At 43.1% G+C, this 16,131-nt stretch overlaps 1 protein-coding gene across 1 annotated transcript in view; it reads right to left on the reverse strand.

The window, feature by feature from the left end:
* The window catches only part of cntn5 (contactin 5), a 344,921-nt gene that overhangs the window by 33,386 nt on the left and 295,404 nt on the right, over positions 1 to 16,131 (reverse strand). The window contains exons 17-18 of the mRNA XM_029121761.2: positions 11,103 to 11,252; positions 9,779 to 9,849 (exon numbers count right to left, since the gene is read on the reverse strand). Coding sequence (XP_028977594.2) covers positions 9,779 to 9,849; positions 11,103 to 11,252 — 221 coding nt within the window. The remainder of the gene's footprint in view (positions 1 to 9,778; positions 9,850 to 11,102; positions 11,253 to 16,131) is intronic.

Raw genomic sequence — 16,131 nt, forward strand, 5'->3', positions numbered from 1 at the left:
TCAATACATAGTCTTTGCAAAATTATCTCGTTGGTGGCAAAGCGTCGTTGAATGAAAAACTAAATAGACAGGAGTTCTGTCAAAATGTCACAGTCCCTGCTGGACCCCTGTAGCTTTTCAGCTGTTATTTTAATAAATGACTTGCAAATGTCACGCTCTTTGATGACAAGCATGAACACTTCTGTTCATTGTGATCAGCAAACACTTTGCATAGAGGCACCTTTAGGTGTTGTTTCTGAAGCTACACTGTTTCTCATTACAGTCCTTAGGGTTTGATGCTGTTGTTGTGTAAATAATTTGTAAGTGTTGACTTTTCTCGCTTTAAAACTCTAATCAACAACAAACTTTCTTGTGTGGAAAACTGTGTCAGTGCACGATTCTCTAACTGGTTTGTCTTCCTATAAATAGTGATTCCTGTTTTCTGGAACCATTGATTAGCAAATCCTTTTATACACACTCATGCCAGAACTGATCACTCATTATTGATCTATATATTGATGATTATCCATTTGAGGGGCATCACACATCAATATCCTCATTGCCTACTTACAATATTCCTCATGTGTCCTTCGTTTTTTAGCACTTGTCATTTAGAATAATTTCATCTCTGCCCCATATTCTCCTGGCGTTCATCCTCAATGACACCCTATTCTGGATCTAGTGCACTACTTTGGACCGGAGCACAGTATGAGGAATAGGGGGCCATTTGTGACTCAGGGGATTCAGATCTAGTTAAGTACTTCTGGAAATAAATCAGAAAGTCTGCAGCACATCTGTGATCAATGGAGATTAATACTGAAACAGACAGAGAGATGTGAACTCCTTCTGGCTGCCAGAGTGTGTGTGTGTATGTGTGTGTGTGTGTGTGTAAGTAAGTACTGGATGGTAGCCGGATTACATTATTAGATTATTTACATTATGTTTATTTAAATATACCAATTTTTAAATACTAAAGGTATCCGACTATATTGAATTTCAACTAAAATGCAAAAAAACATTAGCGTATTTGGGCATAGCTTCTGTCAGTAGTAAATTCATACATTTAAACTACCGGTCCCCCATGGGAATTAAACCCACAACGCTGACATTACAATCACTGTAAATGGAACTAAATGGGTCCAATTATTTTTGATATTTAAGATTTTTAAGTGTTATGGGGGGTCTTTGAAATTAAACTTGCAGAGGAAGTGAAGTCACTGCTTTTCTGATAGTGCTTGATTTTGCATGAGCACCCTACCCACTCAAGATTTCATTCCCGCCTACCTAAATCTGTAATTTGTTAGGTTGTGTTGTTGCCCTGGCAAAGGGAGACTAGCCAGAAGCCGGTGATGATTACGTGTTGATGCTAGGCAATGCCAGTATGGACGTTATTCCAGGACACACTCACTTGCATCTGGTAAGGATGCCCCCAGGACGTCTCCCTAGGGAGGTGTTCCAGACACGTCCAGCTGGGAGGAGACCTCGGGGTAGGCCCAGGACTAGGTGGAGAGATTATATTTCAACACTGGCCTGGGAACGCCTCGGGATCCCCCAGTCAGACCTGGCAAATGTGGCTCGGGATAGGGAAGTTTGGGGTCCCCTGCTGGAGCTGCTGCCCCCGCGACCCGATACCGGATAAGTGGATGAAGATGAGATGAGACACTCACTTGCCCTGCACTGACAACTTTTCAATATCTCATTGCAAAACACTTACACTGGGCAAATACTTTTTCATGCCCTGGATCTCATATGTAGACCAGATGGAAGAGTGCCCCCTACTGACTCCTCTAAACCACACCCAGCTGCCTCTGGTCTCTCACCCAGGGACTGATAAGGACTACTCCTGCTTATCTTCACTGGCAGGCTGTGTTCATTGACAACATATAACATCAAATAAATTAATAAAAAATCCCACAATGTCAGAGGACTCCGTAAATTGCTTTCAAATTCTATAATAATGACGTTTTTGCACAAAATGTGGAATAATTCTCTTTTGCATACAGTGTTTACAGAAACTGAATGTTCATGAAAAAAATAAATGAAAGTTCATTGCTAGGCAATTAAAATGCAATTATCATCAAAGTATTATGTAGCTGAGTGCTTACACAGCAAATTCTCCAGTGTTGAACGAAAAGGTTTGACTGATATGTGTTAAATTACCACAGTGCTCAGTGTAACGCTTTGTTCAGGTATTATGTATATTGAATTATATCATTAGTGTCTCGCCTTTCTGTTGAATTGTAGGGTTACCACCAATGACTACATTGAAATTATATTATTAGAGTTTTGCCTTTCGAGGTAATTATAGAGTTACCACCAATGACTGTATTTGAGACATGGATTGCCATAATGTTCCACATAACGTTATGTAATATACATTATTATTAAATAGGTACCATAACAAAGAGGTACCATAACAAATATACATATTTAAAATAATGTTATAATCATATTCAACACATTGAATGAAAACCCCACCCATCATTAGCTACATGTTTCCAGCTATACAGCAGGGGGATATTTTTTATAATTTATTTCAAAATATATTAGTGCATGTAGATACCGTACTTTTTTGAAAATATTCAGACCACTTCACTTTGTTAAGTTATAGACTGTTATAGACTTAATTTATAATTTAATGTAAAGAAAATAAATGGTTGCAATCAATCTATGCATAATACAAAAACACAATGAAAACACATTTTAAGAAACCTATGCAAATTAATTTTAAAGTAAAAAAATAAATGAATATGTCAAGCACATTCAGGCTGGTTATTCAGGACAATATGGAAGCATCTTGGTCAGCGATCACAGGTCGGAGATGCTTCGTTATGCAACTACCAGCTTTGCAAACCTGGATAGGGCTCGGGTGGACTGGCTGGGATGAGAGGGTTGGGATGACATGCCTGAGATGGCAGGACTGGGGTGGACTGGCTGGGATGAGAGGGTTGGGATGACATGCCTGAGATGGCAGGACTGGGGTGGACTGGCTGGGATGAGAGGGTTGGGATGACATGCCTGAGATGGCAGGACTGGGGTGGACTGGCTGGGATGAGAGGGTTGGTGGCAGAACTGGGATGATGTGCCTGAGATGGCAGGACTGGGGTGGATTGGCTGGGATGAGAGGGTTGGTGGCAGAACTGGGATGACATGGCTGAGATGGCAGGACTGGGGTGGATTGGCTGGGATGAGAGGGTTGGTGGCAGAACTGGGATGATGTGCCTGAGATGGCAGGACTGGGGTGGATTGGCTGGGATGAGAGGGTTGGTGGCAGAACTGGGATGACATGGCTGAGATGGCAGGACTGGGGTGGACTGGCTGGGATGAGAGGGTTGGTGGCAGAACTAGGATGACATAGCTGAGATGGCAGGACTGGGCTGGACTGGGATGACATGCCTGAGATGGCAGGACTGGGATGTTGTGCCTGAGATGGCAGGACTGGGGTTGACTAGCTGGGATGAGAGGGTTGGGATGACATGCCTGAGATGGCAGGACTGGGGTGGACTGGCTGGGATGAGAGGGTTGGGATGACATGCCTGAGATGGCAGGACTGGGCTGGACTGGGATGACATGCCTGAGATGGCAGGACTGGGATGTTGTGCCTGAGATGGCAGGACTGGGGTTGACTAGCTGGGATGAGAGGGTTGGTGGCAAAACTGGAAAGACATGGCTGAGATGGTAGGACTGGGGTGGACTAGCTGGAATGAGAGGGTTGGTGGCAGAACTGGGATGACACGGCTGAGATGGCAGGACTGGGGTGGACTGGATGGGATGATAGGATTGGCGTGGCAGGACTGGGATGACATGGCTGAGATGGCATGGCTGGGATGACGGGCTGAGGGTGGACTGGGAGGAGCAGCCATGGAACTGGGTCAGGTCATTAAACAAGGTGACAAGGTGTGTGTGTGTCAATGGTTAATCTGTGGCAGCAGCAGTTTCATTCAGATGTCTGATTAGAATGAGAGATGGCTGCTACCTTACTGTGTGTGTGTGTGTGTGTGGACTCCTGGAATGGGTCATTAGAGAAGCCCCCTCATTCAACCAGACACCCAGCAGGATAGCCCCCCCCCCACTGGGCGACCCATCCCTGCCTTGATGTAAAAGAGGAGTGATGTAGGTTGTTTGATGAGCCATGCTCAGGGCCCAGGTTTTCATGTTATCATCAGATACTGTATGCCCCATGCAACTGAGCTGCCACCAACTTAAAGCATACAAAACCTTTCTGGAGTATTGAAACAATGTATATTACTACAAATAAAACTTTTCTGGAGTATTGAAATACTGTAAATTACTACAAATAAAACTTTTCTGCCGTATTGAACCACTGTATATTACTACCAATAAAACATTTCTGGATGATAGAAACACTGTATATTACTACAAATAAAACTTTTCTGGAGTTTTGAAACACTGTATATTACGACACGCAAAACCTTGCATTCTGAAATACATCATCCAGGGTTGTTTTGAAATTACATTAACCAGGAAATGGGATGGCAGGTGATAAATGTTGAAAACAGTTTTGGTGAATAAGGCAGTTAACCATTATTGCATCCATGTAATTGATGCAAATGAGAATGTGTTCAGAGTCATATATTACATATACAGTACAACATAATAAAAATAATCTGCTGTTATGAGAGGGAAATGCATGTTGACTGTAATATCCATTCATCATGATCCATTACCCCCTAAAGTACAACTAGCTGCCTAATACCTACTTTTTCTTATTTAAAACATTAAAATATTTTTTTAAAAATATTACCACAGAAATAAGTAGGGAATATTGTGTGGAATGTAGAACTAAACAAAACATGTTCTCCATAGGTCGTCATGAGTTAATACCAGGCTAGAAACTTTTACCAGTACCAAACAACAGATCTCTGAGAGGCTACAACACTTGTCATGACTTCACCACACTATCAGAGTTTCTAGCCTTCTTTTAGTGTTGCATAGAAAAATTATGAAAAACTAAATGACCAAATAATTTACTTGAATGTGAACATGTGGTTGAAATATGTTTACTATATAACAGTGGTGTTCAACTCTGGCCTTCTAAAACAGTTCCACTAAATGTTTTAATTCCAACCCGCATGGACTTGGGACACCAGATGGGTTCAATAAATAATGAGATACAACAGAAAACCAGCAGGCTACAGACCTCATGGGGTAAGAGTTGAAAAACCCTGCTGTAGAACTGCTGAAAACCTGAAATAGTTTGTTGGCCACCCCAAGTTAATGCGTAGGCTTCAGCGCAGCAAGTTGGCTTTGAACCTAGTCATATACCCTCTATCTATACCCTCTGTCATATACCCTCTATCTATACCCTCTGTCATATACCCTTTATCTATACCCTCTGTCATATACCCTCTATCTATACCCTCTGTCATGTACCCTTTATCTATACCCTCTGTCATATACCCTTTATCTATACCCTCTGTCATATACCCTTTATCTATACCCTCTGTCATATACCCTTTATCTATACCCTCTGTCATATACCCTTTATCTATACCCTCTGTCATATACCCTCTATCTATACCCTCTGTCATATACCCTTTATCTATACCCTCTGTCATATACCCTTTATCTATACCCTCTGTCATATACCCTCTATCTATACCCTCTGTCATATACCCTCTATCTATACCCTCTGTCATATACCCTTTATGTCATGTCCTCCCTTCTCTGAGGTGCTCTGTCTTGGGCTGCTCCAGGTTGTCAGGGCAACGCATTAAGGGGCGTGGCGTCACTCTTTTGAATAGAGCCGGTACCAGCTGTTCCCTATCCCCAATCACACACCTGTTCCCGCTTGACTCATCACCGGCTGTATATCTGAGGAGCCCTGACGAACCGTCCCTGCCGGATCGTTGATCCACATCCGAATCTCCTGACTACCTTTACCAGCCCGTGTATCGACCTCCTGCCTTTCCAAGACTACTCTGCCTACTCCCTGTCTGTACCTCTGCCGCCAGCCCGTGTACCGAACCTCTGCTTGCCCACGACTACCCTCATATTAAATTGAGTTTCACCGCACTCATCCAGTCTGCGTTTGGGTTCCTTTCAGATCTGACACTTTATCTATACCCTCTGTCATATACCCTCTATCTATACCCTCTGTCATATACCCTTTATCTATACCCTCTGTCATATACCCTTTATCTATACCCTCTGTCATACACCCTTTATCTATACCCTCTGTCATATACCCTTTATCTATACCCTCTGTCATATACCCTTTATCTATACCCTCTTTCTATCTATATCCATTTTCTGTGAATATCCTGGTACATTAATTAGCCAGCCCTGGTGACTGGTCCTCATGGAGGATGTGGGCTACATCTTCATTCACCACCAGTCCCCCTCAGCAAAGCTGGATCGCTGATCCCTCCCCTGGAAGGAGAAGCTGCCATACTGCTGCAGAATATCACAGTATACTGCATGACAGAATGATGCCAAAACACCAGAGTGTACAGGTGTTTGTCATTTTATTTAATTTAGACAGATTTAATTTGGGCAGCTAACATTTTTTTTAATTACATTTGTATCTTGTCTAATAAATTGCCGTCAGTTCTATGAAATGTGGAGCAGGTGGTGGGAGCTGCTCCATGTATCACCTTTTTAAGAGAGCACCAACACACACACAAACTGTACACACACACCCACACAAACCGTACACACACACACACACAGACACACACAAACTGTACACACACACACACACACACACACACACATACATAGATGTACACACACATACAGTACATGTTCAATACAACATGGGTAAGAGCTATTCTTCGGCGCAACGCAAAATTCTATACCATAGCTTTAGACCAATAAGCATTAAGCATTCAAACCACCCATTATATAATGTCTGATTTTGTCTGGGGATTTTGACTGGTTCATCTCTGACTGTGTGAATTCTCTCTTATTTTATTATAAATGCTACCGTGCTTAACTGCTGATATTTGAAGTAAATGTTACAAAACATAATCATAATCACATCAGGAGAAAGACTCAAGGTACTCAAATCTGGATAACCTTAGCTGACACCAATTTGTGCCGGTGGTACTTGTTGAACAAACAATTACAGTACGTTGTAATTGAACTGTCAGCGTAGCTACAGAGATTAGAGTTATGATTATTCTGTATTTTCTGTAATTACTTTCCTGAGAGGTTATAAAGTGCAAAGTGGCCCGGGCGTATCACTGCAGAGCGGCCCCCGAAAACATACCATGCCATCTGGAAGCCTTATTTCTGGCCTGGTATCCAGGCCCCAGTGGAGATATGCAGGGAAAAGGGTGTGGTTTGAGACTCCCTGGTGACAGTTGGATAGGCACTGCACTTAATAAGCACTGGAATGACCGTCACTAACACTCACATCTGTTTCCACAGTCAATATAACACCTTTAACTGTCCTCATTTCAAATTCAACGACTTTGTTACTTTAGCTGTACGCCCAAATGCCACCCTATTGCCTACAAAGCAGCAGTGTGGACCAGGGTCCTGATTTAAAAGAAGTGCACACTGCAGTGCATTGCAGACTCAGGGATTCTCCACCCCCAGAACGGTTAAGATGCAGCCAAAGGTGATCTCTCGGATGACAAACATTTCACAGTGGCAACATTACGTAGCGGGAGATTGATTACGTTTTGTGGCAGCGTAGGAAAGAATAAGAGGGCCAGCAGATGTTCCCAAACATCCCTGCATGGCTTTATGGGGGATTGGATAGAAACTGAAGGTTAATCATCATTGCTCTTCTCTATGGAGAAAACAACTTCATAATCATACTTCCCACACAGCTGCAGATAAGACAAGAAAAACTGTCACATTGGTCTCCAAATGCATACACACACATACACACACACATACACACAGATTAACATAAACAAGTCGACCGCACCACAGTACCGATTAACTGACCACAACCAATACTTAGGAGAATCTAATCATTTTTTCCACAATACGTTTTGGCAATTGAAACAAAACACCCAATGTGGTTCAATGTGAGACAGCACCAAATATTCCAATACTATTTCCCAGTAGGGCTGTGCCACATACGTAGCTACCTATAATCCTGTAAACACCACCTACATCCAAAAAAAACCACATCATTGATTTGATTTGAGCTGTCTTCCTCAATACGCTTCACAAACATAAGAAGCCAGGGACTTGGGGGGTTGACGTTTATCAAGATCTCAGCTAGCTATCGCCAAAAGCAGCATCCAGTCTTTCTGGGGTCCTGGGGATTAGGCTCTTGCAGATGACAGAACCCTACATTATCCAGGATAATGTCCATGTTCCATCCATTGTAAAGATATTTTGAGGTGCCGTGGTGTATGTTGCTGAGTAGTGGCCATCAGATCACCATCTTCGTCTTAACATCCCAGGGAGATGTGCTTTTCATACCTCGTCCATTATGAGGGGAATCGAGTGGGAACTACTGGTCATTAACCGTGTCTCATACGGTCCCACTTAGGTGCTCCACATAATCACTGGCCACACTGCTTCCTTCCATTCTAAGGAACATCCACACATCGTCCATCAACCCACGCTTAAACTAGTTGAAATATCTGGCAAGCATTCCCCCGGCAATGGTGAGAGGTATCTAATGAATGACACAAAGCGACCTCTACAGCATCATTAGGCTCCACTCCTCTCCATCACATTCTGGTTTCAAGACTGTGGTTTGACAGAGTAAATTCATCTGGGAGCAGTGAGGTCTCTAATTCAGAGATATGGTTGTTCTGAGGTACCACTGCCGATAACTGCGTAGGGACACAGAGAGAAATCCAACTCTCATCAAACCAAACTTTTACATATTTCAATGTCTCAATAAACTTTGCGGGAAGAATTTGCCTGACATTAAGTTCAGGCTTTGGGGGGGTGCTTGCACGCCAGCTTCAGTCACTTTTGGGAGGTACTCTGACTTTAAACAGGCACTCTGGGATGTTTGGCCACTAATTGTGAAAGTGGCGCTGTTGTGCCAAAACAGGTCCTTGACAAATGTGTACCATGTTATTTTTGTGGTAGTATCAACCCCATGTCATCAAAACCGCTTGCTTACACACTTTAGGTATGATAGTGCTATGATAGTGGTATGATAATGATTCCACTGATTATGCACATACAAATAACACATTACACACCCAGGCGAAAACGAGACAGTTAAAAAATGTATTAGCAAAAGTTCCAGAATGCATCTTTAAGACCTATGCACTTCACTGACATTTCAAGCTCCTGTTGGCATGGATGACTGATTTTGGTGGCACACACTTATCTCAGCTCTCAGACTCGTGTTGATTTAGGTTGTTTATCTCAGCTCCTGGACTTATGAAGTGAGATGCAGTCACAGTTTTTGCTACCTTGTTTTTATAGAGTGGGGTTAAGTGAGCTTACACCTCAATAGTCTTTTAGCTATTGGTGAGAGAAACCAAAGACATTCAGCTCTTGCTGTTGTACTTGTTAGCTGGGACAGTGAGTTTGATGGGTTAAAACAGGATGGTCATGTGTTATGGTTATGGTTAGGGGTTATAGTTAGGGTTATGGTTAGGTTTAGGGGTTAGGGGTTAGGGTTAAAGTAAGTGTTATGGTTAGGGGTTATAGTAAAGGTTATGGTTAGGGTTAGTGTTGTGTTTTTTGCGTGAGGATAGGACCTCAAGTAAAAATATTATTTGGCTGTACTTTTTCGGATAACTGGTTTCAGGGAGAACACCTTTGGTTCCAGGTAGACCCCTTTTTTATCTATTTATTGTCTTGTTTTTTGTTGAGGTGACCAGAGGTCAAGAAAGGTCCTTACCTCCCAAGAGATGACCAGTTCATGCCTTCGACCGTTCCCTCCACTGACGTTAGCCGGAGCCACTGAAGGTACTGGGGTGTAAGACAGGGTTGGGGGTCGGGGTGTAAGACAGGGTTGGGGTTTGGGGTGTAAGACAGGGAACAATATTACACATCATTTCCTTTTTGATTTCCTTTTTGGTTATTCACATTTTCAGTTCCACTCAGGTCCTTCCCACAGTCAGGAGTTATTCTTCACAGCATAGCAGGACAACAAAGAAACAGACCACCATTACCACACACACTGTAAACTTGCTCCTGCAAAACCAGAGCTGTTGTTTATTAACTGACAGTATGGGCTCTTATGAAAACACTTAAACAGACTGTTAAGTTCAGAGTAAGGCCCAGCAGGCAGTAAACAAATCCTAAAATAGAAAGAAACAAAACATTCTTAGTATATCCGGTTTTGCAACGCTATGCAGATGAAGATGCTGGGAAAACCAACCATTTATACATCACCACTGACCTTTGCTACAGGCAATCCCAAATTGCACCCTATTCCCTACTGCATGTGGAGCACTCGTTTTGGCCAGGTCTTTTCAAAACTAGAGCACCCTTCTAGGGGACAGTGGGAAACTTGGGACATGTCCTGGAGTATGTTCCCGCTTTGTACCAGAGTGTTTAGCCAGGCTCTGGACGCGTTAGATCCAAACTGTCACTGGCAATGTATTGTGTTCCATGAATAGCTAATTGTGGAAGCATCTCTGAGCCTCTGCCTTGGGATGTGAGGAGGTGTCTGGCAGGTTCCCCCGCTTTTCTAACACATCTGCACTAACATAACTGGTGTGTTTTCAAACTCCTCTCTGTCCAATTAAAAGTAAGGAGGTTAGGAAACATGTGAGGGTCACATGACATTGTAGACAAGTGTTCCAGTAAAGCCAAATATTTACATCACATTATGCAGAGGAAACAGCATTAACTCTGGTTTCTTATTCATTGTTGATTCTCAGCTAAACTCTGCAGTATGTTTGTAACCTCCTTTCTGTATCAGGATCCCAGTCATTCAAAACCAGTTGTGTGTCCCTCACAGGCGTGTGTGTTCTAGGTCCTTTGCATTAATCATCACAAAAAACACACAAAAACAGATGGCCTTCTGGGACCAATGAGAAATGCATGAAAATATAAATCATCTCGTCGGTGCTCAGATCCAGAATGATTGAGCAGAAGGAACTGTTTGTGATGTTTGACCAGAGCAAGGACTTTGGAGTTGGCCTTCTTCTTTACCAAGTAGACAAGCACACAAACATACTCACACACACGCAAACATACACACATTGAGTAATTACCTGCTTCTTTCGTCCTCACTCCTCTGGATGGAACGCTGGGGTCTCCCGTCCCAATGGCGTTGCTGGCCACCACCCTGAACTCATACTCCACCCAGGGGTTCAGCTCAACAGCCATGGCCGACTCCATAACCCCTGTCACTGGATCGGGGTCTGGATGGACGGAGGCCCAGGGGAACACAGAGAAGTAGGAAGATAGAAAGGACAAAAACATTTTTGTTCTTGGGTTCTGGAGAAGGTAGATGATAGACAGAAATGATGCAGTCAACAGATGATGCAAAAAAGACGGTTAGTTTGATACTGATTGATACTGTAGATATACAGTGAATAGATTAAGCATGTATACACAGATATAGACATATTGCTATAGACGGCTGAAAAACACAGATAAACACAGAAGACAGATGATAGGAGTATAGATACAGATTAGACAGAGATAAACGTGGACACAGAAAATGTTGACATCACAGCACTACATTAGAACAATACAGTGTGAATCATGACCCTTTTATTCAAATACACGGATGCCATTACATTATGTAATGCCGCCATGATACAGAGTTCACTGATGGAACGGCTTTGGAAACACTAAGCAGCACAATAACAGCGAATGCTGAGCCTTCTGATTGTGGCTGATTTTCCAACAGAGTGAGGATAATTACGGCAGGACTAGCACTGCTAGAGAATGCAGACCTGCCACATACCCTAATTGGCTGGGTTGGCCAATTCTGAGTAGCCATGAATCCAGTTCTGTCAGTGTCGGACCAATTATCCATAGCCCAAGTCAATGAGCAAGTTACATTTACATTGTTTTCCTGTTAGATGATTTTCTGTACCCAGGGGAGCAGTAGTTACTGAAAGTGTTTTGGTACAGTTTTCCCCACGGGAAGAAAAACCACAACACCAGCGGCACACGCAACATGAGGCTTACAGTTAAACAGCACATAGTTGTCCCACATGGCAGTCTATCCCCTTTAAAGTGTACTACTTCTGACCTACAAGGAGTAGGGCAATGTTCAAAGTAGTGCAAAGTAAAGGTAATAGGATGCTATTTTGGACTCCCTGTGTCAGTGCTGTACCTAGCTGCTAACGTGGACGTTATAGGCCGTCTGAAGAACGTTGATGGTTGGTACTGTGTTATCATCTCCCCGAGTGGAGCAGCAGGCTGAGTTACCATCAGACGATGTCGCTATGGTAACTTCATCTAATCTAACAGATCTGTAGAAACAGTCGCATTGAGTACGAACATTTACGGGTGCCAAAATGACTAGATGTCGCCATGGGAGCTACTTCGGTCTCAAACAGATGAAAAAAACTATCCATTTCGTCTGTGCTCATGGCTACCCGTTCCCTATTGGTGTAGACCACTGTGAACATACCAACACCCCACAACTGAGCCACCAATGGCCGGCTTGGCCAGTTCACCAGCCACGAATCCAGTTTGGCAGTGTTAGGCCAATTAACAACAACATAGGCAATGAACAATTGGCAAAAAGTGTGCATGGATCCATCCCAAACGGCAGATTATTCCTTCTATAGTGCTTCTGGCCTGAGTAGACAGTCACTGTAACAGAGAGCGAACCACTTGGTATGTTTAAATCCTGTTCACCTCTAATGCAATCTGTCAACCTGACACCTCCCCTTATAGGCCAGAAAGTGCAGTGATAAACTTCATCAATCCATCTGTATCTAAGGGTTTAAAAAGCATGTGTTCTACATTGTTGGCAATTCTATTGTTATACAAAGTGGCAGTTGTGTTTTTTATCAGTTGTATCAAGATCCAAACACCTAAAATAGTTTTATCTGTATTAATCTGGGAGATGTTATTGTTGTAACCATGGTGATTCTTGTATTCCGGTCGCTGCCCTTCGTGGGATCCAAACAGAAGACATAAAACAAGACAGTCAGAAGCGGAAATAGCACGGGGGTGATGGGGCATAGGCAGCAGGGCCCACCACATGTAAGGGCCCCGCAAAGGGGGTCCACGTTCCACCACATAAAATGTTTTTATACAATTATAAACCAAAGACCAAATATTGATTTAGACTATACTATGTCAAAATGTATATACAGCTCCAGAAAAAATTAAGAGACCACTGCACCTTTTTCTTTCCTTTCCAAAAATGTTGAAAAAGAAAGTTTTGGGTGAGGAACAGAAGCGTTCAATTTGCAGTGGTCCCTAAATTTAACCCTTCTGTTCCTCACTCAAAATCTTCCTTTTCGACTTTTTTTGGAAAGGAAAGAAAAAGGTGCAGTGGTGTCTGTAGTTCATTCATGACCTTTTGAGGGTTTTACTTCAGTCAATGGAGTGCATTAAGGTGGGCCAGAACTAGTCTTTCGAAGCACTTCATGATTGTGGGGCTGAGTGCGACAGGTCAGAAGTCATTCAGGCTAGACATGTGTGTGGGAGACCAGAGGGGATCCAAACGCAGAGCATAAACTTTAATGTTCGACCTTTCAAGCAAAACAGGGGCCACAAAGGGTTCACAAAGAGCATAGAACAGAAACCAGGGCAAAAGACCTGAGGGCAGTCCCTAAATCGAAAGAAGACACAAGAACACCAAAAGGCCAGGAAGAACACCAAAAGACCAGGAAGAATACCAAAAGGAGATCATGGAAAAGAATGCTCCTAACACAGGATACAGCTTAAACAATAACTCACAGGACGGCCGACGAGAACCCCCACTTAATGTCCCCACTAACGCTACACAGGTGTAACCCATAACGGAGAGTGTCTGACGAGACGTCAGCCAGGGCGCGTTCAGAGGCAAACAAGATGCAGGTGAGTGGCAGGTTGCAGGAACTTCCCCATACAGGAGGACCACGAGCAGCATGGGTCCTCATACGACACGGTCGACTGCTTCGGCACTGGCACAATGGTTGCGGTCTTGAAGCACTTTGGGACAACCGCCTGGGCTGGTGACATGTTGAAAATGTCGGTAAAGACCTCGGCCAACTGACCAGCACATGCTCTGGGCACACACCCGGGGTCGCCATCAGGACCAGCAGCCTTGCGTGCATTCACCCTGCTCAATGCAGACCACACATCTGTGGTGGAAAGTCTGAGGGGGAGGTCATTTGGGGGGAGGTCAGCTTTAATGGTTGGTTCTTTATTGTCCTTGTGGAAGCATGCGTAGAACCTCTTTAACTCGTTGGTGAAGTGGACAACGCTGGCTTTGGTTATGGGGTTCTTTGGCTGGTAGTCTGTGACGGCTTGGATGACCTGCCACATGCGTCGGGGTTCGGAGTTGTTGTGGAAGTGCTCCTCAATCTACATTTTGTGGTAATTTTTTGCCATCATGATGCCCCTTTTCTGGTTGGCCCTGAATGAGCTGAAAACAGTGTCACGTGCCTTTAGCAGTTGTTTCTGACTGAAAAATGAAAAGCCTTTTGAAATTATACACTTTGCCATGAATTGGGATGGGAGTATGAATGCCTGGACTTCCATGAGGTGGTAGGATGGCTTTTGTGCAGGAAAGTTCTCACACACCTTTACAGATGCATCTTGGCTTGTACAGAATCTTTCATGTTGCATCTTGGCTTGTACAGAATCTTTCATGTTGCATCTTGGCTTGTACAGAATCTTCCATGTTGCATCTTGGCTTGTAGAGAATTTTCCATGTTGCGTCTTATCCAATATCGTCAACATCTCACTATGAGCCTCAAACACAAACATCTTGCCCCTGTTGGATAGAATTGATTCCCTCACTAAGAAGCTGGAACAGCAGCCTGAAGGGTGCAATGTCTTAATGTTTCTCAAGACGGAGAAATTTGAGGAAAATGCAATGGATCTCAATAACATAAAGGAAACAATCACTGCTATACTCAGAGGCCTTCTGTAAATACTAGAAGAAATGCTTCTCGGAAGAGACAACTCCACAAAAATTTGACTGGATAAGACAAGCATTCATTGCTAGTGGGGATCACCTGTCATTCGAGCTGGAAGAGGGACTGATGGAGCTGTCCTGTGATTGAACCTTACAGGCAATGTTTGCCTCAACCACACTCGCTTAATTCTGGATATCAGTTGCAAACCCAGGACTCTCCAAGGCCGTGGCTGGATGTGCTGAGTCCTTTCAGCTTTACCTACTTCTGTAAAACCGCTTTTCCCGTCTTGACATTCATCAGGCTTTGGAAAGTATTCAACCCCCTTTTTCGACATTTTGTTGCATTATAGACTTATTATATAATTGATGCGATTATTTATTTTGCCATCAATCTGCACACAATAAAGACAAATTATTACTTTTCATTGTATTTGGATTGGGGGCAGTATGCTTTCAGTATGTGTATGTGTGTGTGTTATGGCTAGTTTTCAAATAAACCTCCACTCTCAGGCGGGCTTAGCGTGGTTTCACTGATACATTTCCTGAAGGTTTTTAGTTCCAACCTAGGTTGCAGAAAAGAAGCAAATGTTTTGGATGGAATACCGTTCTGAAAAAAAGAGATGTTTTAGCATGACTTCCTACAGCTATGGTCAAAATGTAATTGATCAAACATGGCCAACAGTCTGCAAATGATTGAAACTCAAAATGGACTGGGATACTAATGGTTTCTCTTCTGATTTCAATAGACGAGGATCAGGTCCATGTTCTGAACGCAAAAAGAATCACAGCAGCATATGTAGGTCAAAATGAGACAGGGGACAATAACATTTGTTTGGTGAAAATCTTTTGGTACATTTGGGGTTTGAGACTGCCACTCCACCTCTTCTCATTGGGAGTTCACCGCTTTAGAAAACCCATAATTTTGCGTTACCGGTCCTACTATATCTTCTAACGCGAGTGTGCAGTTTGGTTGCAAGAACTACGTTTTATTTTGCAATTTTGCTGCCATCTTCACTTAGCTACTACTGTGCTCATTATTCTCATGAGCACACATATAAGCCCCAAGTCCCAAGCAATGCATGAAACTGGGTTAACGTGTTTTGAGGCGTTAGCACAAGCAATTAATTTGATTGGATTAATATGTTTTGCGGCATTACTGAAAAAAAAAATATTCCCCAGGCCTAGCGACAATCTAGGCCTGGTTT

Source organism: Esox lucius, chromosome 1, assembly GCF_011004845.1.
Source record: "Esox lucius isolate fEsoLuc1 chromosome 1, fEsoLuc1.pri, whole genome shotgun sequence".
Lineage (NCBI taxonomy): Eukaryota > Metazoa > Chordata > Actinopteri > Esociformes > Esocidae > Esox > Esox lucius.